The sequence below is a fragment of the Argopecten irradians genome, chromosome 15, assembly GCF_041381155.1.
Source record: "Argopecten irradians isolate NY chromosome 15, Ai_NY, whole genome shotgun sequence".
In the NCBI taxonomy this organism is placed as follows: Eukaryota; Metazoa; Mollusca; class Bivalvia; order Pectinida; family Pectinidae; genus Argopecten; species Argopecten irradians.
This window is the reverse complement of record NC_091148.1, coordinates 13333819-13360802: the sequence shown is the minus strand read 5'-3', so window position 1 is coordinate 13360802 and position 26984 is coordinate 13333819. Positions and strand designations below refer to the sequence as shown.

The following is a 26984-nucleotide window of genomic DNA, read 5'->3' as shown; positions in this document are numbered from 1 at the left end:
TGTGTTAAGTTATATATTCCATTCACAAAAGTTTGCTGGATGAATTTTCTAAAAAAAAAATCATAAAGCCAAAAGAAAGTAATTTCGTCTGATGACTCTTGTTCGAGCATTCGTGTTGATTTAAATAAATATATATCATATACCTCTTGTAAAACACAAATATAGACAGTATAAATCATTTTAAGTTATTCTTGTCATTGATGTACATCATGAAGATCTACAATGTACATGTAATATAAAGGTAGAGCTATGAAGAAGACAAAAACAACACAATGTTTTACAAGGGATCTTGACAGGATCTTGACCAAAATGGCGGCCCTGACCTGTCTTAGTATTTATGAGCGCAGCCTAGCGGAGAAAATTGGTACTAAGGCAGGTTATCCAGTCTACATGATATCCTGACTTCATGTTATTATTTACTGGCGTAAAGTGCTGACGTCACAATGGATTCCCGGTCACTAAAAGTTCTTCGAACCATATTACACTAGTGACGTACGCAAACAACATGTGCTAGTCATTGGATAACAGCCGGATTATGTAAGAAATCGCTTTCTTCAATTATGTAAATATCTGTGATTAGGGATAAAATTGAAAATACTATTAGCACAGGTAATACAAAGTATCCAATTATATAACAATGGAAATAGGAAATCACGTTCCTCCGTTTTGGAACCACCTTCCGTGTTCAACACTTTTGTGTAACTCACCTAGAGTGATAAACCTGGACTTGTTAGTTTTTTTTTCCAACCAGCCTGTACCTTATCAGGACAAAGTCAGTCTAATTCGTTCTCACGTAAAGAAGTACAAATACCAACACATCTACAAAAACGAAAAGTTCGGTCAACCAGAAAAAAGTTTTATCCATGAATTTGGTGACGTCACTTTTCTTTAGCCTGTTTTTGTTAACATTTGAAACTTGATCATCGTCATTGGCATCATGTTCTTTTTCGACAGCGGTTAACCCCATAGGGTGGCCGCTTTTTCTCTTGCTGATATGACACGTGGCAATAACTACCAGACACCCTGGGTAATGGTTGACGTCATTGACGGCATGTAAATACAGCGATGCTATGGTCAGTAGTATGAGCAGGCAGCTGAAGCACATGGCCCCCAGGAGGAAGTAGGACGCACCAGCGATGGGGTCGGACACTTTCGGCATTACCTCGCCTATACTGGACATGTAAACGGTCATAGACAGGAACATGGTGACTGCAAACGAGATTCTCTCACCAGACGCGGCCGGGAGAAGAAACACGAATGGGTTGAGAAAGCACAGCAGCAGGATCGGGACACCTAAAGACAGATAAAAATACTGTGGTTTTCTTCTTATATACAAGGTAAATTCTATGACTGACACGTCTCGGGAAAATTGGACATTTCTAATGATAGACGTATTGTAGATTTCCCAAGCACCGTGAGGTGTAAAAAATTCCATTCTAAATTTGGACTCATTGAAGTGTAACCTGACTTCCTGAATCGTATCCATCCACGGAACCACTAAGATACTACAGACGTGGGAGTCTGTTGGAAAGTAGGTCATGTCGATAGTACAGCTGGATTTGATCAGCTTTCCCGGGGAGAAAAAGGCCGAACCATTATTCATTAGCCTGATATCAAAATGGTTGTCACTGAACTCAACCAAATCATCAGCTGATGATATCATAAAAATTCTCGGTTTCCAAATACGGGAAGAGTTGACAAGGATATTGGTTATGCCGCCATATTCACTGACGTTCCACGCTAGTCTGTAATCTGTCCAAGTTAACAAAAGTATTATGCTCAGATGGATTGTCCCGGAAACTTCATTAAAATCAAGCAGGGCAAGTAAAACGAGAGATGTGATAACGTCAACAGTGTCACTAAGGTTATAGACTGGTCGTAAATCTTTACTGTAGTTCCTGAACAAGTCCACGTCTAAACGTGTCTGGTCATCCAAGGTACCGGCGGCCATGACTGGCGGGATTATCACGTTCAATGTCAGGAAATATTGAAACATGGCACGTGCAATTTTCATTTTGTTGATACGATCTGAAATGAAAGAAATACGTGTTTCACAATGTGAATAGGACTGTTTAGAGATGTTAAAAGTAACTAAACATGAGCCAAAATTACAATGCTATATTGTATGTTGTATATTTAGTAGTGTCGAAATAGACATCGAGCATTGTACTACGACTTTAAAGACAATTCCTACCTGTTTACACATGTGTCTGATGAGGGTGGCAGTGTACACATCATATTAGTCATCGAAACGTCACACATGAACATTCCCTTATTCTGTAACAATGTCATTATATATGAAACTTTTTTTTCACGATAGCAAAAATCCTCGTATAAGATTATTATAACTCAGAAATATTTTTAGAAATATAATGCATTTTTTCTATGAATACCAACAGGAATGAGTTGGCCCGTTTTGTTACCGCTGGAATTGTCAAATTAGATTTGGAAGAGATATAATTGAATTGTATGGAATATCGTTTATATGAACTCATTAAAATCAAATACCATATCTCATTCGAATATCAGATAAAATTAATTTAAAACTTTATTCGGAGTGTTACCATGGACCCTTCGATATCAAGTTACAGCTAACAGTGCAAGTTGAAAGTCATTAACAGTTTAACTATTTCGGGAATCGTTTATGAGACAATCTCCTATTCAGGACCGCCATTTTCTTTCTCTACCTGTATTCATACGCGCTCATCAAACACTATATAAAGCAAGTGAATCTACCGACATGCAGTGTTAGCCTTACCAAAATGTGACATACCTAACGGCGTAACAAAACATATTGCTGTACCTTTAATTACCGTCCATAGCATAAAAATTGCGTAATTAGATATAAAATATAAACAAAATCCTTACGTTATGACAAATACTAAAAGTATGTTTAGAAAACGCTTCTGAAAATTACTTCGTTAAAAGAGTAATTCACTTTACACACACTATGTATGAAGACCTTTGACGTATTTAGTGGTAACCATTAATTCGGTTTGACCGTGTTCGTTAAAAATTGTATTCCTTTTTATTGTCTCATTTAATACCGATGTATATGAATTTTTGGTTAAATCTGCGAATTTAAAAGAAATTTATGATCTTACCTTCGTTCGCACTCGACTTCAGTTCAATAAATCCAAATAATTTTGCAGGTCTATAGATAAGACGCCTGGATAAAGTCTTTCAACTTTATGCTTAATGTATTAATTGATGCTGTCAATTCGGTTGTACTCATTTCATATAAACGTATCAGTGTAGTGGCTGGTGGTTTATCATATTATAAAGGTGTGGTGCATAAACTTCTGTTTGCTTAAACCTTTTCATTGTCGAACTGACCTTATTGAAATGACAACAGAATATCGATATTTTCCGGCTTCGGTAGATACTTTACAATTTGTATGATATCCCAGAACCACAGAGCCGATTGAAAACAATAGAGTGATTTTTTTAAGTTTTATTATTTCAAATGACGTGAAGATGTTAAGTACATGTAAATATGTTAGTAACCATAGTAATGAGAATTATTTGTTTTGTTAAATATATTGAACAATGAGACAGTAAACAGACCTTATATGAAGCATCCACTTCAGCTTTGTGTCTTTGATACCGAGGTTCTGTAAAGTGTATTGATATATGACACAGTCTATTATCTACATTTCACAAAATACCACAATGCATTACAAAAGTATATTACAGTTGTACATTACGCATTGTACATTATTAATACCTATCCTTCTGATGTGTTTTTTCAACCCGTTTGTGTTTCTTCTCCCGGCCGCGTCTGGTGAGAGAATCTTGTTTGCTGTCACCATGTTCCTGTCGATGACCGTTTTACATATCCAGTATAGGCGAGGTAATGCCCAAGGTGTCCGACCCCATCGCTGTTGCGTCCTACTTCCTCCTGGAGCCATGTGCTGACTGGCTTAACTGTAGTTAAAGTGTAGTGACTATTAGTTCACCTGTAGTTATAATGTAGGGAACTACTAGTTTAACTGTAGTTAAAGTGTAGTGAACTTCTCGTTTACCTGTAGTTAAAATTCAGTGAACTTTCAGTTTTCCTGCAGTTAAAATGTAGTGAACTGCTAGTTTACCTGTAGTTAAAATGTAGTGAACTTCTAGTTTACCTGTAGTTAAAATTCAGTGAACTTTCAGTTTACCTGTAGTTAAAATGTAGTGAACTGCTAGTTCACCTGTAGTTAAAATGTAGTGAACTTCTAGTTTACCTGTAGTTATAAAGTAGTGAACAACTAGTTTACCTGTAGTTAAAATTCAGTGAACTTTCAGTTTACCTGTAGTTAAAATGTAGTGAACTTCTCGTTTACCTGTAGTTAAAATTCAGTGAACTTTCAGTTTACCTGCAGTTAAAATGTAGTGAACTGCTACTTTACCTGTAGTTAAAATGTAGTGAACAACTAGTTTACCTGTAGTTAAAATTCAGTGAACTTTCAGTTTACCTGTAGTTAAAATGTAGTGAACTTCTAGTTTACCTGTAGTTAAAATTCAGTGAACTTTCAGTTTACCTGTAGTTAAAATTCAGTGAACTTTCAGTTTACCTGTAGTTAAAATAATTACCATGATTATAGAGACAAATGCTACGTTTGAAGCATCTTTGGAAAGGCTTAGATATATTCATGCTACTAACAAGAGATCCCAGAGGGATCTTTGCGCCCACTAAAGAATTATCTATGTCTGACAATGGAAAAATGGATTTTTTCTCTACTTTTTAAACTTTATTTAAATATATACTACACATAAAATTTGAGACAGATCGCTTCAGTACTTTCTGAGAAATAGCAGTGACAAACTTCAACTATCAAAATCCAAGATGGTTCCTTGGCGGTCATCTTGTTGATGATCGGTCCCAAATCGCCATATGTACATCTAGGGCCCTAGGGGAACCTAAATGTGAAATTTGAGAATGAACCATTCAATACTTTCTGAGAAATAGCGAAAACAAACTTTAAATATCAAAATCCAAGATGGCTGCCTGGCGGCCATCTTGTTGACTGATCGGTCCCAAAACGCAATATGGACAGCCAGGTCCCTAGGGGAACCTACATATGAAATTTGAGACAGATCCCTTCAGTACTTTCTGAGAAATAGCGATAAAAAACTTTAGATATCAAAATCCAAGATGGCTGCCTGGTGGCCATCTTGTTCTCCGATCGGTCCAAAATGCAATATGCACAACAAGGGCCCTAGGGGAACATACATATGAAATTTGAGAAAGATCCCTTCAGCATTTTCTGAGAAATAGCGATAACAAACTTTAACTATCAAAATCCAAGATGGCCGCCTGGCCCGCCATTTTGTTTACCGATCGGTCCCAAAACGCAAAAAGCATTACTCGGTCCCTAGGGGAACCTACATATGAGTTTTGAGACAGATCCCTTCAGTACTTTCTGAGAAATAGCGATAACAAACTTTAACTATCAAAATCCAAGATGGCTGCCTGGCGGCCATCTTGTTAACCAATCCGTTCCAAAATGCAATATGCACAACTAGGGCCCTAGGGAAACCTTCAAATGAATTTTGAGACAGATCCCTTCAGTCCTTTCTGAGAAATAGCGATAACAAGAATTGTTAACGGACGGAAAGACGGACGGACGGACGGACGGACGGAAGGACGGACCACGGACCACGGACAAAAAGCGATTTGAATAGCCCACCATCTGATGATGTTGGCTAAAAATAGGACAACGACATCCCAAAGGTTGATCAAGAAAGTTCTCACCGACATGACAGATGTTATTCAATAACGGATCACTGGTGCAAACTATATCAAGGAGAGAGGAAGAAGTTTCAGGGAAAAAAAGGTAGGACCGGGTATACCTGTTGCGATTTTCAGGTATTCGGAGATCGAAATTACGTTTTATTTGAAAATATACTTTGTATGAAATTGGATAATTCCAAGTGAAAACGATTGGATTATTCTAAATGGAAACGCACCCATTTCCTGATAAATTCTATTGAACTCTGGATATTCCTGATATGTATGTATTAATGAGAAAACGATTTTGAAATGTTAATTGTAATAGTCATGTCTCAAAAATGGAATTTTTACTCATGGGAGACGTGTTGGTGATCGGTACAACTTATTTACGATATCTAACAATTATTGTACAGTATGAATTTAATGATTATACGTAACCAGTGTTAATTCTAAAATAAGCAAGAAAATGATGTGGGTGCACGGGAGTACGGAAGTTTATGGTAGCTAAGCGCCTGCATGCATATCTAAAGTTTCCTGAATAGTATATGAAATATGACATATATTATAAGAGATATCCCATATGATATAAAGATATTTCTTTCATACCTACGGGTGTAATACTGGCTGGTCTAGGGCAATACACTCATGCCGCCCGGGACTGTATTGCATGGCTACTCATGCAATATACCCATGCAATAAAGCCTCGTTACGACACGGCGTCAACAAAATTTCTATTTCCTCGGTAAAATTTTTACATTTTTTTCACAAACTTGACTGGTTTTACTATAAAAGATTCAAACAACGGAATTTGTGTTGAAAATATCACGTAATTTTTCATGTATGGAAAATTGACTTTCAGTCGTGGATTTCTTCGAATTTATTTCAAAATGGCGGGATATCATAGTTGTAAAATTGCAATAAAACGTCGTGGTATGAAAGAAAAATACTCTTTCATATGTAGATATGAAGGATAGGGATATTCTACCCTCGGGATCACAAAATGTGCTTTTTCATTGAATGTTAAATAGGTTTGCCATACACCACAGATTGACATTTGGAAGAAAAAAAGAAAATATAAACCAATATTTTCATAGATAGATGGATGTATTTGGGACGTATGTAGGTTTATTTTTCACCCAATCATGGACGTGTCAGGTGTTTGGTTGAAGAAAACCAATGTACGCTGAGCCAAAACAACGACGAGGCAAAATCTGACTATTTTTGTATATGATTATATTACATCAGGGAACTTTCGCTTCGAGAAATCGGAGCCTGATATCGGTAATTGCCAACTGCAAATGATGTAAACATGGTTACTTTTGAGGAAACTATTGCCATACATTTGACATGTGTATATTTTTTTTCCATTTGTTCGTCCGGTTTCGTTATCGTTCGTGCCTGATCATTCATTTATTAATAATTGCGCATTTTAAAAATTTCGTAAATTGTCCACTTATAAAACAACGTAAGACCAAACGTCACGACGACGCGTTACGTAACGTCAGTTTGAAACATGTCAAATTACATCTAGGTCTAGCTAAAATCGGATTGCATAAAAACAATTACTTAACATTTGAAGACAGACTATTAGATTTGTAGAAAAATATGCGTTGTCATACAGGTACATGTTTCTTCTATACACAATCATTTCACTTGTAAAGAGATCTAGAATAGATACAAAATTGACACGCGCGTGATGCATACTAGAAAGTGACTGCATATCTGGTGCAGTTTGCCAGTGAATAAACACAAAATATACTCATTTAAACATTTATTCAATTTAACGTAAAAAATATTTTTGATTTTCCGAATGTAAGTGGCCTTGAAGAAGAAGATAAACCTGAGAGTCTGGAGTTGAAAACTAGAAATGTGTTAAACTCTAGAGAAAGACTGGAAACAAAAAGAGTATATTTTAGAGTCCAATGCATAACACAAGGATCTGAGATATAGTGACAGTTAATACATACATATATTTAGACACACCAGAGTATCCACACTCCCTTTTCAGATGTGTAGGAGTCTAGATAAAAAAATCAGGAAATTTAATTCTCTTCGTGGTGTATTATACGAGTACAGTCTACATGTAGAATACGAATTTTTACCGATTTTTATCTAGATCCATCAAACGTCTAAAAATAATATATGGACACTTTGTTGGGTCCAAAATGATATACACTGTACTAATTCTCAGACCCCTGTGATTCATAACTTCAGGCACGCCATTTAAAAAGCGTTATTAGAAATCTATCTGCACTAAAATTGAAAAAAAATTTATCAACATCGGTCATAGGAAAAGTGCTTTAATATTTATAGTCAAATCCGCGACGACGACGCAATGATATTACAGGTATGTCGCGATCGGTACACCTCAACCACTCGGTCATCGCGGCTGCGTAAGTTCCAGTAAGCCTCAATAAAAATAGTGAACATAGTCATGAGGAAATTGAAATTCACTCCTATATGCATAGTCTAGCCCGTAGATTTTCGTTATTTATAATAGTGTATTATTCTTTTATTAATGGTACATGTATATATTGGATAACGGTAAAACATGAATTATAATAATAACGCGTCAGAAAAACACCATCAAAACGACGTCATTTATGTGTTACGCAATATGTCACCAAACATCGCGCGTTACGTCTTTGCGGTTTCGTGGATACGCTGAAAACGCCATTTTATTTAAAGCAAAAAAGCTTAATTCACCAAAAGATATAGCTGGGGATTTTCGCGAATTAAAATTTTCGAGAATTCATTTAAAACAGGAGTATAAAATTGAAGCCGTTTTAAATTTTTGTGATCTGCCTTTCAGGGATATATTATTCAGTTATTTCTCGATATTTCGCAAATGATTTTTTCGCGATCAGAGCAATGTTCCGCGAGATCGCGAAAATATCATCTCTGCCAAAATTTTCGTTGTTGTATATGTTACATTAGCGTTAGTATATTATTTTACGAATTATGATTTCGCGATTTTATTTATGTTTCGTAAATTCGCAAATATCTCAACCTCGGATCGTCATAAAAGTGTATAAAATCTAAGTTAGGTTGATAAAATGATCACTTTATGAAGACAAATCAGGGTACCGGGTTTGGCATTGAGTTAAGCGTTCGCCCATGTGAGGAAGGCTCTGGGTTCTGTCACGGTGGGGAATCACGTGGTTTGTAGTTGGTGTGTTACACGAATTAAAATGGCGGCCGCCAGCAGTTTTGCCAGAAAAGGAGGTAAATCATTGAAAATACCCCCTTGCCGAAAACATCATGTTAAACATCTTATGTTTTGTAAAAGGATGAGTAAACACGTTCTGTTTTGGACTGATGAGTTGACACGAACTGCTACATATTTCCGACAATTTGACTAATCTGGCAAACATTGATAGTGTGTGTTCAAGTATGTAGATTAACTTATACCAGTTAGAATTAAATTTTGTATACATAATTGATTAAACTTTAAAACATAACATTGGAAGGTGAGAGGATATACCCGTTTGAAGTTCCACAAGTGACCGGAAGTGGACGTCGTTTGCAGCTTCAGTCAGAATGGCAAATATGTACGTTGCTTTTTTTACGACAATTATGCCATACAAAACAACATGAATCGGTAAAATATGCCGTACAGTCATTATTGGCTTACATCATATTGATCTCCAGTGACTGCAGTCCAAGGGAATTTAAGGATGTATTCTTCTGAGGTTTCAGTCCCGTTGAAGTCTCGTTTCGACAAAAAGCAAAGAAGTTATGAGATTTTCAAATATAATTTATCAATATCTATAGGAAGTTGCCAGTTGCAAATTTTGTCAAAAAAATTACATTTCTATTCTTAGTAGATTTTTTTATACGGGGATTTTAAGAAATGGCCAATTTGGCGGCCATTTTGAAATTGTGTCTTTTTTCGCTTTAAGTAGAGCCACAGTTTTACCATTTTTTAATGAAATTGTTTTCACTTAAATCATCACTGCGCTAGCATTTTTAGCTGTATCGAGCTAATTTTTGCTGTAAATCTTTACTAGGTTCGTGGTAATTAAAATAATGAGCATTAATACGTGAAATGATACACTTTTGTCATTTTTATCTTTACATTTATTGGTATTTTGAGCATTTTTATTTTTTACTCTAAAATATTGAAATATAACAAATATTCAAATGGGACAAAAAAGTAAGCACTCGGACCCCCCATTTTTATGCCTGATTTAGAAAGAACAACCCATTCCCTATTGATATGCAAAATAGTAACAAAAGTTTAATACCAGAACCTTTTCTATAAACGGTTAAATTTTGTAAAAATGGCTGAAAATGGTGCATTTTGTAGCTCAAAATTAAGGGAAAGGGGTAGCATATGTTGTTATTCTGTATAAAAATATGAGTCTTATTAATCAAAACTGGTATATTTTTTAAAGAAGACCACTGTGAAATAAATTCTACAAAGATCCATACATATCAAACATCTCATGAGAGAATTATGGCTTTAATCTCTTGTGTATGTGGTCAAAACGACAAAATTCCCATAAAATCCAGTATTTTGTCTACTAGGTATCTTTGAGTTACAATAGCTCAAAAACGATCACACGGACATATGTTTTTCTTCCATTTTCTTTTATGGTATGAACTCCTTTTTCCAAAAATCCGTATGAGAAAAAAAGTTTAATACAAGAAAATTTCGACTTCTCAGAGGAGTACAGCCTTAAGCACTGTCGTTGGTTAATAGATTGATGAATTATTTTTACTTTTTAGAGTGTTGAATATAACAAATTAGTGATTAATTTCTTATTTGTCTTTGAAACAAAAGGGATTCCTAGTGTTATTCCATATGCATGTATATGTGTTTGACTATAAAACTTCGGAATTTTTAGTGAGAATTTTTTAAGTCTGAAGGAAACAGTCATGACATTGGGTCTTTCCTTAATTCACAATCTTCATTTCTTTATGCAAAATGACGAGACTAGTTCCCTTTGTTATAACCGTAATTCTAATAAAAAAAACTAGACACGGTGCTCACAAGCGTTCCCATGTTCCAAAGAAAGACGTTCCCTACAAGTTTCGCGAATTTGAAATACACTGTGTGTGGTGTAGCCCATATTCCCTTTTAAAAGCCATTTTACAAATTTTGTATATTATCTGGAGCATATCAACATAACGATATGATACAAAGAATCACTACGGAACCGACTCTAATTAATGTTTGGAAGATCTTATGATTGATAACTAGTATAATTTACGTATATTGTACTTGTTTGTTTTTACATTTGTATTTTTAATGTTAAGACTACTGTTTTTAAAATACTCAATAAATACATATTGAAGCATGTTTTTTTTTCATTAGTTTTATTTATACTCTTCTGTACAGTCCTATTTTAATCCGGTAGCATTCTTGATTCATTGCATGGAGACTTGACCCATCTGACACACAGGAATCTTTTTGTATGGCAACACATTAAACGCTCCTTCTTCCCCTCATTCTGACCGGCGTTTTCTTCCGGTCTCTGAAAAATGCCAAATGTGTGTTATTGATGTTGTACAAATTACTTGCTTGTTGTTTATAAACTTGTTTTTGATTTTCCCTTTAGATGAATAGTTAAGGTAAGTATTATGTCAGCCTAAATTGGTTACGAGAAACCATCAATGTCTTTCTTTGACTAAGTTGTTGGTTCATTCTATAACATATTCATCTATAAAACTGATTAACAAACAAATCTCAACATTACCAACACTTAAAAACATTAAACGTGTGTGTTAGATACCGTATATATCTATATTGATCGTCTAGAAATGGACGGACACAGACAAAAAGTGTTGTGACATTCCCCAATCTTCCCGTTTGTTTCCTTAACCAGATGATATGCAGTCATGGCTTTGATGCAGTAGGTTGTGAATTTCCTGGATATTATAACAGTTGTCATAGATATTGAACGATATTCCATTAAACGATAGCTTGTTAACATATTCCGTTAAATTTTAACCGCCCACATACTACATCATGCGGTTTATTCTAACTGGTATAAGTTAATCATATAAGCATACTTGAACATAACTATTACAATATCATTGTTTGACAGCTTAGTTAAAGAAACGGACATATGTAGCAGTTCGTGTCAACTCATCAATCCAAAACGGTACGTGTTTACTCATCCTTTCGTAAAACCAAAGAATTAACAATGAACATGATGTTTTCTGCCAAAAGGTTAGATGTGCATTTGAATGTAGACTATAATATTTAGACAATATCACATTTACAGCGAATGGCCCCGTCTAAACACAGAAAACGTACGAAAAGTGTATGTTCGTGTATACTACCAATTCTACTACGAGCAAAATCGCTCCGATTCAAAACTTTGGTCAGAATGTTACAGAAAAGTACAGAGCGTTGCAACACAACTAAGGTATCGGTTTGTCTAGAATTATGTATAGCATATGCTCGTCACTATAAAATGCCGATACAAGGGGTATTTTCAGTGACTTACCTCCTTTTCTGGCAAAACTGCTGGCGGCCGCCATTTTGATTCGTGTAACACACCAACTACAGACCACGTGATTTCCCACCGTGTCTGTCCCCTGGCCTGGACACACCATTTGAAGTCTATTAAAGTGGTAGTTTCTGCTCCTGCTCAGTGCTCAGTGCTCAGCATAAAGGGAATGGGACGACTGGTTCGCCCGTTGTCAGTATAATGTGACCGGGTGAGGTGTGTTGCTTGGTGTAGCACTATAAAAAGGACAACAGTTCCACTATACAAGAAGACACAACACGAACATACCGCAGTCTCCCAGAACACGCACTTCGCACTTCATTCACGCTGCAATATATGGGAGGCCGTCCTTACATGACCCTGGCTGTTAATAGGACGTTAAAATAATCAAACAAACAAACAAATACTCAAATAGTTACTGTGTTGTTTCTTCATTCCGTTATCGACCGTCGTAGTGCAATGTTCTAAACACACTTAAGATATATTTTCTTTAACATTACACTTCAACAGTGATATAAAATAAGAACATTAAAACGTACTGTTTATTTGTTACATTACTGTATGGTAAATATCCAAAGTGGATCCGAAATATACCTTATGACGGTGTATCAATATCAATACTCAACTCGCCAACATGAACTCAATACGCAGACAAGTTATTTAACCTTACAGGTTATCTGAAAATCATTTTTTTCCACGGGGAACATTTATGACCCACTGAAAACCTTTCCTGTGTACATAAACCCAATATGTTAATATCATATACGATAGTATCGTAAGCTTGGTAATATTCAAGCAAGGTAAAGTTGGACAGTTATTCGTTAATCGTTATTCGTTATTCGAATAACGAATAACTGTCCAACTTTACTTTTGGCCGGGTAAAGTAAAGTTAGACAGTTATTCGTTATTCAAGCGTCACCTGTTTTGACGGATGCAGCGAAATTATATATAGTCATTTTTTTGTTTAATTCTTTGGAATAACTGTAATCTTTCGGAGTTTTCACGCAAATATCTAAAGCACAGATCTTTATAAGCCATCTGATAGTTTTACTCTCGATAATAATTTATTTTACTGATACCATATCTTAAGTTGCGCTCATATTTATTTACCTTTTATCTAATATTCTGGACTACATTCGTGTATATTGAGTTCACATAATTGTCGGGACACTGCAGGTAAAAACGATCCAGGAAACCGAAAAATAAATTTCAAATTGACGTACTTCATTGGCCACGTACAATATATGCATATAAACGATCCGGTGTGATTTGGCATAACATACTTAAACAAAACTAATACAAATAAGTATATATGTTTGTGTTTTGAATCTGACTGCAGATAAATATCAAACTCTGTATGGAACTAGCCACCAGATAAGGTATGTATAACAAACGTGAACAGTTGTTAAAATTACACTAATATCATGATTAGTGAAAATTTCATTTCTTATTTACTGCGAACTTGTGATTATATCTAACGTCATCGTACCTAAACTGATACCAATATACACATATCTATCTAATACCATATTCCATAATCGTCAGTTGGTTGATTCAAATAGTGACGAAACATTCAGAATGTAATTATCGAAGATAAGTCCAATAAAAACATAATTAATAAAGCATATTAATTACTTTTATTATTATTATTATTGTGGCGTAAATGGTCACGGCTCTAATTTATGAAGATTAAAATCGGGCTGCCGACAAATAATATGGCAAGCCCTAAAGGGAAGCACACAGGTTCAAAGACACAAAGTCAAAAGGGGTCAAAGTTCATAGGTTTCAAGTTCACAAGTTCAAAAGTTCAAACTTCACAAGTTCAAAGTTCACAGGTTCAAGGACACAAGTTCAAGATCACAAGTTCAAGAGGGCACAAGATGATCTGACCCTGGATACTCAAGAGAGTGTCAGCGGTCAAAGTTCAGTAGTTAATATCCTAAAATATTTGTCCCTGGGAATAGCGGACAAATAATCTAGACAAGTTGTAGTTGTGCGATGCGCTAACGCCAAATGGTAAAGATATGCGAAATGCATATTAGTCATATCTTTACCACCGCCACACCCTAGTGGGGGGAGCCGCACAAATACAACTTAAGCCGTGACCCTAACCCTATCCTATTTTATTTTACTCCTTGAAAGACTGCCCCTATTGCATGATCGTAAAAGGCGACTAAATTTAGGATCTTATCTTTTCTCTTCTTCCTAATTGACTTTATCTTTCCTAATGCCTCCCTTGGCACCGCCTCACTTTTGGCCTTGAGTTGGGCGTTCGCCCCTGTGAGGAAGGCTCTGGGTTCTGTCCCCTGGCCGAGACACACCAAAGCCTATAAAAGTGGTAGTTTCTGCTCCTGCTTAGCGTTCAGCATACAGGGAGTGGGACGACTGGTTCGCCCGTTGTCAGTATAATGTGACCGGGTGGGGTGTGTTGCTTGGTGTCTTCGGCGGCATGCTTCAGTGATATAGCACTATAAAAAGGGCAACAGTTCCACTATACAAGAAGACACAACACGAACATACCGCAGTCTCCCAGTACACTCACCTCGCACAACATACACGCAACACATCGCATACATGGGAGGCCGTCCTTACATGACCATAGCTGTTAATAGGACGTTAATAAATCAAACAAACAAACAAACAAAAGACTGCCCCCCTCCCAACACTACCTAATATGGTATTTAAAAAATTGTTTCCTAACTTTGACATGAGCATATTGCCTTGGCTCATTGTAATCCTTTTATACACTACTCGGGAAATACTGGACCCCCTCCCCCCCGGGCAAATTATTCCACACCCCCTTGCAATGTATTTAAGAATATGTTGTTTCCTAACTCTGACAAGTGCACCTTATCCTAACTGAAAAAGGCCTCTGTAGCTTTAATATCTGGGTATTTCAGATAGCAACCCCCTAACCCAAGAACATCCTTTGCAACCGCACTATTTAATCTACACCTACAAGCTTCCGTTGCAGTTACATTATTAGAATATCTATACGACAAACGGGGTAGAATCTGTGAAAATATTAGTTTTACACCTGGAAACTGGGAATACAAAAACCTAATCACCCTCCGGAATACTGATCGAAGCTTTGCAATTTTTTTGAATTTTCTCTAAATCATTCCCTCCACAATGAAGCAGTAAGATGTTTGGATTTTCCGCTACCGATTGCAGGAGACTGATCTTACTTTCTACCTGTTGGATACCAAGGCCACCATAGCCCTGCCAGAAAATGTTGGCTCCCATTCTCAACCCAGAAGACCCCAGAAACCAAACTTCCAATCCTGAAATATCTTCAATACTGTGTTAGAAAACATAGCAATATTTTGACACGCTCGATTACAGATCTGAAAATGTGATTATGGGGATACGGATATAATGACTATAACAATTAGATTTCCAACGACCAGCCTCTTTAATAGCGTCAGCTGTATGACCAGCTTTAAATGCTGCAGAAGCGGTCCCAATCCGAAATTAATGCGTTTTAAAAGAAGCCGTATCCATATCTAGATACCTAAGAGCCTTTTGAAGAACTGATGAAAACTGGTATCTGGTAACAGGTTCCCCACTAAAGTGACACAATAACGGACCCCCCACCCCTGGTCTAACTTTCAGAAAAGCTTCCATGGCTTTCAAAGGACATATTTCATTATCAGACACCCGAAGTTGAATTATAGTTCCCTTTCCTGATTGGTCAGTTTTGGAATATCTTAAGTATACTTGTACATATTGGCCCTGTACCAAGGTTACATCTCCCCTTCCTACAACATGACTTGGATTACCTCCCTTAGACAAGCACAACTCCCCCACCCTAAAAAATTCCAAAGAAGGCCATTGTAAATGCTGCCTGAAAAAGTAACGCCTCATATTTATTTAAACAAACTAATGGCAGAACCTTAACAATCTGAGCTAGGATGGGTCCTGTAATAGGTAACCTTGTATTAGTTTTAGTTTTAGTTTTTTTCGATAAGTTAGTTTATTATGTTTTAGCCTTTTCATCCCCTCAAGAACTTTGCCTACTAAAAAATTCTGTGTCGTATCACACTTCCCCAATACTTTGCATTGGAACCCAATACTAGAAATATAGGAGCGAGCCGTTGTGTCAGTTAACCCCCTAAGTGATAATGTGGCAACAAAACTAACTAAGTGTTCAACCATCGGGGGCCAGACCTTTGGCAGCCTATTAGACGCCCTGAATGTATCAAATGCTGACAACCCTGTACTGTATGACCTATGAGTATTCCTAGAAATAGAGGCCCTCAATAACCTATCTACTTCATCCTTGATAACAGCAGACGGAATTTCTCTGGAATTTGAGCTGGATGAGCTTGAGCTTGAGGCGCCACCGACCGGAACCGCCTCCACTGCATACGAGAAATAGAGTCTGCAATTACATTTTCTAGACCAGGAACATGTTTTGCATTGAAAATAATGTTATATTTCAAAAGTTCTAATACAAATGGGCGCATAAGTTCCATTACCAACTTATCCTTGGAAGACTGAGCATTCAGGACACTGACTAACGCACTATTATCAATGTTAAATATTACCTTCTTATTCCCTAAATGATGTCCCCATATCAAGATTGCAAGGACTATTGGAATAAACTCTAAAAATGTAATATCCCGCATTCTGTCAGATTGTGCCCATGTTTTAGGCCAAGGAAAGTAGACCCAATCCCCATGAAAGTAAGCGCCACAACCCAATGATGAATTACCTGCACTATCTGTAAATAGTTGCAATACATCACTTTCTGACCAGGACGATTCTGGGAAAATTAATGTTCCATTGAAATTCTGAATGAATTGTAGCCACACCATAAGGTCCTCCCTCATTGCCCAACTAACCCTGACAAAATGATATGATTTGCTAGCGCCCTTCATCGCATCATACAAACGCCTCAAAAAGGGCCTCCCTGACTTAAAAGCCCTACAGAAAAAATTAAGTACTCCTACTAGAGACTCTAGCTCCAATAAGGTGACTTTTTTCTGACTGAGAAACCTATATAGCATATCAGTAAGCTCAACTGCCTTTTGAGAAGGGATTCTGATAACCATTTCTTTTGTATCTATCTCCAGTCCTAAAAAAATAAGGACCATAGTAGGACCAACTGTTTTGTCGACAGCGATGGGAACTCCCAATTCACTACAGGTATCTTTGAATGAATACATAAGAATCTGACAGTCCTGAGTGTCCTCTTACCAGCAAATATGAAGTCATGAAGATAATGAGAGAGAGTGTTCACCCCAGATTAATATTTGACAAGCCATTCAATGAAAATTGAAAATTTTTCAAATATATTACAAGAAATGGCACATCCCATGGGCAAGCATTTGTCTATGTTATAACCTCCCTCAAATTGAAAACCTAATGGGTCAAAATCGCCAGGATATATTGGTAACTAACGAAAAGCTGATTTAATATCAGCTTTGCCCAAAACTGCCCATTGACCTAGTTTACTTATCATTTCAATTACAGAATCAAATGAAGCATAATTAACTGAGCACAATTCCGGATTAATGAAATCATTAATGCTTTCTGAAGGGGAAAATGATAAATGTGTAATCATTCGCCAACCCCCATCTGACTTGGGAACGACCCCTATAGGCGAGATATGAAAGTTTGCCATAGGAGGACTTGAAAAAGGGCCCATAATTCTACCCAATTCTATCTCGGAATCTAATTTCTTTTTTACCTCCCGTGGATGCTGATTTGCTGATGTTAAATTTGTTTACTGAAGTCGAAAACCATATGTAAAACCGTCCTTTAATTCCTTTGCTACTGTTTCTATTGGGTACTTCTCTAAATATTCTGTGAGGGGGCCCACTTTAATTGGGGAATGGCCTAGGGCCCATATATCTTGGCAGGCGGACATTTTGGGTTGGGTTGCTGAACCTGGGACGGATTCCTGTCTGGGAAGTCCCCGTCTGGGCAAGTCCCCTAGGATTTGGGGGGCGAAATGAATTATTCATTCCCATGGCCCCTGGAGATCTGCAGTTTATTTTAGGGTGACCCCCTCCACTTCTCGTACAGATGTGGGCATAATTGCAAGTGGGACGGGCACACAAACCTTTAAAGTTATAGTCAAAGCATTTTTAATTACTTACAGGAGACTGTTTTCGCTCTGTGTTAAGCGTTGTGCTAATGCTTGGAGATAGATAAATGAGCCAAAGCTCAGTATCTACAGTAGCCCATGAGCTACATGGGTCTTGACTCCGCCGTAAACGAAATTGCTCGTCGTAGGACCTCCATCCCATGCCATTACATCTTCCCGCCCCAGCCTAATTGTTTGTATATATTTTAACAATTCATGAACCCGTTCAGGTGGGCAGCTGAGTAAATACTGGTATAGATAATGAAAGCATCAGTCCAATCAGCTATATTGTTGATTCTCTTTGCGTTCTTATCCTTAGCTACCAATTGCCCATTAACGTCCAAGTATAGTGATTTTGGGGCAGTGTCCTGCCTAGCAGACAACGAGTTATCTTACAAGATACCTAAATCAATGAATTCTCCATTTATAATTTTGCTCTTATTTTTTGACGACACATTCTCACTCAGAATACTATGAATACTAGGTATGGAAGTAGGTGTACCTTGGTTTGGTCCCTCACTGACCGAACAACCTGCATTTGCAAGAGCTTGACCTGGGTGTCCAATTAGACTTGCCATTGTACCTGATGATGTAAAGTCTAGGTGAGGAGTTGATTGAGGATCTGGTTGAGGGGTAGGCATACTGGTTTGTTGAGGGGCTGGTTCATTTCTTGCGTAAGGGCTTGTAGACGGCCTCCTTGTCCTCCCCATGTCTGATTAGCCACAGCTCTAAAAAGAAATTCAATGTCGCATAACGAGTTAACACATTTTTTTTAAATCATTAAAATAATTGTTTCTAAATAAATTATATCCAGTTGTTAAAGTCCACTGACATTCAATTAATAAATGACCAAAACCTTCATACTACGTGCCGTAGCCGGCATGACTTAAAGGCCCAACATGGCAGAAAATCTCTAGCCATTATGAAACGGTAAAATATCGTGCTAATAGAGCATTACATTCGCTCAAATCAAATCATTACTATAATTCGTTCTAAATAAATTAAAACAGTTTGCAAATTAAATGACATTCAAGTTAACCAATGACAAAAACTTTCATACCACGTGCCGTATCCGGCATGGCCAAAAGGCCCAACATGGCAGAAAATATCTAGCCATTCTACATCGGTAAACATCGTACTTAATAAAGCTTTAAATTCTTTCAACAATGTTTAAATGTAATAATGATAACCTAAATAAGATAATGTAATCAATTTTTTTGTACAAACACCTTTTTCTACCAAATATTAAACAAACCAATTTCGTATGATTTCAATTGATTCCTTCAGCCGCGCTGTTTTTCGAAAAGGAAGTTCAAGGAAGAACATGCGCTGTACTTACTTCCTGTACAGTAAGGGAGATTACTCTAATGTCCCTTTTCCACTAATAGCATTAATGAAATATATTTAAGGTGAAAGGGGAACTACTCTAGCTGCCTTCCTTCAATAACGGCATCTATTTGCTATTCGAAAATAGATGGTAATATATACATTTGATATAGATAGATACGTGTCTATATATTTACATTCTGAGTGTTTCATCACTACATGTATATGAATCAACCAACTGACGAAAACAAACATTTGCCTATGAAAACACTATGAATACATCGTACATCGATCAGTTGGTTTCAAACATCACGCCAGTTTCATATCAATAAAAATAGTCCCTCACAACATTTTTAATGTATTATCTTAAATATGCTGTTTCTTGATATATGATTAACTAAGGTTTACTGTAATAAGTCAATCAAATCTTATTTAACTGTATTTCTTGACCGGAATGCGGAAGCTTGAAAACTTCCATTAATCTCGTTTCTCGTCGTATATGGGTGTCCTGATTTTAAAATTTTAAATATAATATAAAAACCTTTCAATTATTTGTATTTTCATAAACTATTTTAACGTAAATATATGGATTGATAACGCGCTCCGCGTGATATGTAGATAGCTTCTGCGATTAATAGCCGCTATGAAAATTAGAAACCCCATATGACTATTGTGAACACTACGCAGGTAAATTAACCATCAAATCGCGTTAACATACTGTCGACGGCACATCCTTGATACTCTAGGGGTTACTTTCACTGTCGTTGTATCCACCCTTGGACAGCCCATAGTAAAATTAAAGGCAGGATATTACACGGAGAGCGACACAGTCAACAACAATGTACCGTTATTCGATCCTCCTTTGTACATCAAAGAAAATATCGCAGGTTTGTAATTCGTCAGTTTTTCTTTCTGACCTGCCTTAAGAGTAACGATGAGATAGTCCAGGGATAGATATAACGAAAGTGATATTAACCCCTGGAGTATCGAGGATGGTCAACCAGATAGAAATAACAACGATTAAGGTACTCAAAGAAATAAGTGAAAACATGTATAAGGGTACAATATGCAAATGAAAACGCTAAATTTAAAAAAACGGCAAAATTTAACTACCTCAATTTGGTTAAAAAAACACACAAATGACCCTACGCCAAAGTATCCCAATGTACAGTATGTGACTTCCATTGGTGTTCTTACTGTTGTATTGATATATCCTTGTAACTTTCTATATTTGTTTTCCTCTCTGTCATGTGACCTGCTGGTCCATTGAACCATATGGTGGTGACCGAATATTGAATCTGTTACGAATTCACACTTATAAATAAAAGGGGATACATCATACTGCGTCAAACGTAACACCAAAGATTTGTAATTGATGCTGATATTTTTCAGGTTCTGTGTTCTCAAGCTGCGACATGGCAACAACGAACGACGAAAAAGACAGTTTTTTTCTTTATTCAAAACTACGTGGTAGCTATAGACTCTTGAAAACGGGTCTGAAAGTCATGCTGAACACGGTCGTACCGGCTATAAAACTATTTCTATTGGTAAGCGACACCATCGACTTTCCAAACGACATTAAAATACTTGGAAGCACGGGCGAAGGTTTTATCTTGTCTAACCTTGGCAGTAGCAGCTATGATATTGACATTATGATTATCAGTAACCGTGGTATGGTGTATGAAGACCGCATCAATGATGTTCCGGAGACAACTTGGGTTTTCCAAATGAACCCTTGTCCAAAAAACTCTGGGTACGTGCGACTCAAACAAATAGTGAAGGGGGATCCAGATTTCCTGGAACCCTTTAAAAACAGGAATGAATTATTCAGATACGATAGAGCTTCGGGTTGTTGGTTCACAAATGCATTTAAATGGCAAGGCGATTCCGATTTCATAATATCATTACACAATACTTTGATTGGCTTGAGTGAAATCCGTCGTGAGGAATTTTTCAATTCAGGCCCGTGCAAAACTACCAATAGGACTTTCACTTCACTTTCAGGCGAAGTGAAATATGCAAGCATTGACCTGCTTGTAGGGATCTGGTGTCGTGAGTGGCCGTCAGTTGCTACAGAATGGGTAAAACGGAACAGAAAATTCGGATGGCCGTCCCAGGAATTCATTGACAAACACGTCAAAAAGGGCTGTTATGTAGTTCCAGTCGGATGTAAAGAGTGTAAACAAACCGATCTTGACTGGAGACTTTCTTTTGCGCATGTCGAAGTAGATTTGGTTCATGAAATGAATGAAAATCACGTGAATTGTTTTGTTTCACTTCGATGGTTAAAGAAATGCTATTTTGAAGAAGAAATGCCAAACGTAATTACTTCTTATATCATCAAAACGACCCTGTTTTGGACTATAGAGGAAACGTGTCAGGATATTTGGCAGTCACAACAACTTCTGACCACAGTCAATCTTTGTCTTGACAGGTTGGTCTCGTTCGTTCAGAAAGATTTTTGCCCAAATTACTTCATTAGAGATTGTAATTTGCTGACCGGGAGATATATCCCCGCGGACAAAGGAAAAGTATTAGCAATGTGTAAGGAAGCCAGACGAAGTTTAATAGAGATTTTGTCCCCAAAACAGCTTCCCTATAAGGTACTGTTACAAGAAACTTTGAATGGAAACATCGTTTTTAAGGAAAAGATTCTGACGAGATTATTTTTAAATTACATGGCAAGTACACTCATGAAAAGTCTGTTTTCTGATATACACATCAAAACAAAGTTTCGCGTATTGGAAAAAAGTCTTCAAGAAATTATCAGTATCGCGTTCAACGGATGTGAAGGCCTTAATGAAGAAATCGAGATGATAAGAAATCTCGCAACCAACTATCAAGAACGGTTTCTCATGATAAACAAACCGGACTCTGTATGGGATGACCATGTAGATGTCAAAGACGTGAATAGCATCGCCAATATTTGTCACGTGAAAATGATCAATGGTAACCTGGACACGTGCATCTCTATTTTGAAACGTTTTCTCTCTGATCAGAAACGAAGAAAATATAGAAGATTGCCACAAGTCGATATCGGTTTATCACTAAAATCACCATCCGTGGAAGCGCTTAGTGCAATGAATATTTTCATATGTGACGGAAGAAAGCCGATTTCGAATTTTGTTCTCCTAGATCAAGAAAAGAATACTCTCCCTGATCCACTTAAGATGGAATTTTATTCACGTGGGATACATATCACTCAATTGAATACGACTCCTGTTTGCTTTAGATACATTGTCGAAGTCGACCCACTCGTGTATGTGTGTTTCCTGCGGTTTTGGTGCAGCATGAAGCTGGATGAGAATATTGAGAAGCTGAGAGCCCGAACAGATATGGTGTGGTGCTGTGGTCTGGACAACATACAAGAGAAAGCAGTGGCCTTCAGCCTCCTGGCATATTGTCACACCCAGCTCGAGGAGTACGACAAAGCTTTCACGGCGTTGTGTCGGGCTATGAGGAAGAAATCAGCCAGACCTTCAACTCTAGTTAACATTGCTATTCTAATTAACAAATTGATTTCCTTAAATAAGGAAAAAGGATTATGTGGGATAACTATGTAGTATAAATACAAACGTGTAAAAGATAACCCACATCTTAAATTCTCTTGTACTTATCTTCAATCAGGAATTCCTGGCCGATCGAAACAAAGTTAGTTAATGTTTTACTACATAACCAGAATGTTTAAAAGTCTGCCAGGAACATCTGTTAGATGTGACGGAGTACGTCTACTGCCTCAACAAGGTCAGTCAATGACGATAGAATTGGCTGATGAGAGGCACTGGTGAACAAATGTTTTTGTAAGTAACTAATGTCCTTGTTCTTAGCAGTGGTATAGATTGAAAGGTATTGAGAATTCAAGCCACAAATTCATTAAGTTCATAGCTATTAAGACATTTCTGTATTCAATTGCGTTCACACCAACGTGAACACAATAACATAATGATGTTGAAACCGTATTTGTTTTGTGGATTAAGGACATTTAAGTGTTTACAAACTAATAGAATTGTTTTCTTTTAAAAATGTGAAACTTTAAATAAATTGAATAAATATTTGTTTCATGCTTCGGAAATGAGGAACAATCTCTCTGTGTAACGTTGTAAAGAAAGTTAATTTAAAAATATAGACCTTATCATTTCATGACGTCACATATGTGGTGACGTCACAAATATATTCATTTTTGTATTGTTCTTCCTTTAATAAGATGTTTGTAACGAACCTACACGTCAATGGATTCTTTATATATTTATGTGTATGGGATTATCCTCCGCCATCTTGTATATTATATGTGAATTTTGATTATATTTAATCATGTATAATGCTGCCTATATGCTGTATCTCATTTGGTTATAATTCAAAAATTGAAACTTGATTATTAATGAAATACGTTTATATTTATCTTTATGCTATCATTTCAATTTGAAAGTGTGGCTTTACTTTAAAAAAAGACTGTCGGTATTTAATCGCATTCATACCAACATAAACGCCATAACACAACAATGTGATAGTGTGGCGTTACTTAAAAAGGACAACACATATCTCTTTAGTATTATTGATAATTTAATCATATTTGAATTGAGTCTAACAGAGATCACTTACTATTTAATATATTATCTCTGTTTTAATGTTATCCGATCAAATCTTAATAACTTTATAAATTGTTAAAATAATGGATCGAAATAGTAACATAATTAACTTTATATTAAAATCCATTTTATACATGTATACTCAATGGCATTTGATCAAACACAATAACTTCCATGAATTGATATCCCCACAACATACTTCTGTCGTATTTGATGTGATATATATATACATATGTAAGTAAAAAAGAACCATAATTCAAACCCCTAAAGACCGGCATGAGCCGAGAAAGCGCTAGGGCGAAAAAAAACTGTTTTACAGTAACTGTTGTGTTTTCTTTTTATGTATACATATGTATATATATTGGTCCGTCAAGGCATTTCATATAATCATAATTTAAAGACAATGAACAAATCTGTTTCTCATAGGTACATATGTAATACACACACTCAGAGTCTTACACTTTTTACATTTTGCTATATTAGATAACAAATCCTTGTTAGTCAATGTTTCCAGCATTGCGATTATTAATTAGTAACTATTGACAGAGATTTTGATCTCCGCTATTGGCCTTATGTAAAAAAACATTTTTATCTAGGTTTTTAGTTTGATATGTGTTTAGGTGGTGATATTTCTTATTTTCACGGGATCTTTTCCATTATGATACTCATTTACATTTAACCACTCATCGATACTGCATGACCATTAATTGTGATACAGGGGATAATCATGATGCATAATTCATTATTTACTATTATAATTGATGGTAATACTTATGAATGTCATCCTTAATATTACAGGGGTTGTTATCATCGACGTTATGTTTGCCCTGGAGATATCCCATAGCAAAACTGAAGGCAATAAAAGACGCATGTACTTTGGTCCATATATATATATAATAGCGGTGAATTGTGTAGCTATCAAGGTTGGCGTCGTTCTCTCTGTTAACTTCAAAGAAAGTGTCTGCAGGCATGTACATTGGCGAGACAGTAACCCCTGGAGTGTCGAAGAGGAGATTAGGTGTACCCAACAGTAAAACCACCTCCTAAAAAGTATTAGTTTACAATACAGCGTGGTTTGTGCGAACCACTAGATTAGTATGGCTCATTATTTGGAACTTGTGCAGTCATTCATAAGTAAAACATAATATTTTGTAGATATATTTTGGTGACAGTCATTTAAGCGCAGATATTTTCTTGAGTTAATATGACCGCAAAAATTTGATCCATGAAATATTGAGGAATACTGGAATCATTTGTGCCTTCAAAACCAGATCGCAAACATTTGCCCCCTCCCTGCGCTTAAATGATTGGCTTTACGGTATTTTTTGCAAAACAAAGACAAAAGATGTTCAATATCAAATATTTGTCATAGCTTCTCCTTAATATATATATTTCGACTACATTGGCTACGCTATTGAACAAAGTGAAGTGTTGACAATGAGACAGAAGAAACGTTCAGAAAAAAAGTTGTAACTATTTCATGTAATTTCGCAATTTCTTGTAATAAAAGTTTCTTTTAAAGTTGTTAAAGTTTGCGGACGACAGACAGACAGGGTTATTCCAGTATACCCCCAACTTTGTTGCGGGAGTATAATTCATAACTTCACAGAAAATAAAGGCACGCCACTCTCCTTAAGAACAAAGACTATTATTACTGCAAAATTGAGATTATAAAATAATGAAATGGCAACAAATCTGATTAGAGATCAAGTCTAGGATATAGATGGACAATTTAAATGCGCCCTTTCAAATAATGAATAATCACATGCAAACCGAATGCCCGACTTTTAAACATGCTTTGCTATCAATGGCGAAAATAGATTAAACAAAAATGAGGACTATCTACAGTAGAACTGTCCAGTTGTGTTCAGTAGAACTGTCCAGCTGTATTCAGTAGAACTGCTATAACGTATAGTACAGTATTACGTCGTTGTTACTTTGAAGTGTCACTGTCACAGATTTTGTCTGACTTACTGTAAATAAACTTATATATTCGCGATATGACTTCATTTCGCGTTTTCAAGATTAACAGACAAAACGCCCGCTTTTACTTATAACAGAGTTTTTCGTGATGATAAATTTCCATGAATTTTAAAATCTACAAAATACGTGAAAATAAAGCCAACACAAAATACGCTGGTTTACAATAGAGTCGGTATTTATGCTGAGATGCCGTTAGACGTTTCAGACGCCGTTAGACGTTGTAGACGCTGTTAGACTTTGCAAATGCCGTTAGACATTGTAGACGCCGTTAGACGTTGCAGACCTGGGGTTCTTCTGGTTGAGGTAACCCTCAGCTTTAGACATGGCCGTAGGAATGTTGTCCGAGGTTTTCGATGACATGGTTGGTTGAACAAGAGGTGACATCATTTCCCCGGTAGATATACTAGTACACAGCTTCATTAAGTCATAGTTTATGGTTTCTGACACCACAGAATCAAATTTGTAGTCCGGATGTCCACGGACAAACTCACGAATCCATTTAGAAGTTGTCTTCAATTCCCCTAGAAACCAAAAATAATTCAATCAATCAATTTATTCACCCCTAAAATTTTACAATAGACTGGTCTAGTCTTTGATTTAGACGAGTCTCTTATTCACCCCTTAAATTTTACAATAGACTGGTCTAGTCTTTGATTTAGACGAGTCTCTTTTCACCCGTTAAATTTTACAATAGACTGGTCTAGTCTTTGATTTAGACGAGTCTCATTGTTGTCTTCAGGATTGGATGAGTTAAGATAACCAGAACAGATAGCTAGAAATTATTTTAATACTGATATTAGTAGATAAATAATTGAAATATA

At 36.5% G+C, this 26984-nt stretch overlaps 3 protein-coding genes across 3 annotated transcripts in view; 1 reads left to right on the top strand and 2 right to left on the bottom strand.

Annotated features, from left to right (window-relative positions):
• Positions 1-778: 778 nt before the first annotated feature.
• LOC138308595 (neuronal acetylcholine receptor subunit beta-3-like) lies at positions 779-18978 on the bottom strand. Its single transcript, XM_069249640.1, has 4 exons — positions 18771-18978; positions 16442-16538; positions 15363-15475; positions 779-2028 (listed from the first exon to the last, which is right to left on the bottom strand). Exons 1-4 carry the CDS (start codon positions 18976-18978, stop codon positions 779-781), a joined length of 1668 nt encoding a protein of 555 aa, XP_069105741.1.
• On the top strand, positions 13503-25113 carry LOC138309703 (uncharacterized). Its single transcript, XM_069250921.1, has 3 exons — positions 13503-13553; positions 20987-23394; positions 24979-25113. The coding sequence occupies exon 2, from the start codon at positions 21010-21012 to the stop codon at positions 23155-23157; it is 2148 nt and encodes a 715-aa protein (XP_069107022.1). The 5' UTR covers positions 13503-13553; positions 20987-21009; the 3' UTR covers positions 23158-23394; positions 24979-25113.
• LOC138309702 (glutamate--cysteine ligase catalytic subunit-like) overlaps positions 24137-26984 on the bottom strand; it is a 40836-nt gene continuing 37988 nt past the window's right edge. Inside the window, exon 16 of the mRNA XM_069250920.1 lies at positions 24137-26684. Coding sequence (XP_069107021.1) covers positions 26413-26684 — 272 coding nt within the window. The 3' untranslated portion in view covers positions 24137-26412. The remainder of the gene's footprint in view (positions 26685-26984) is intronic.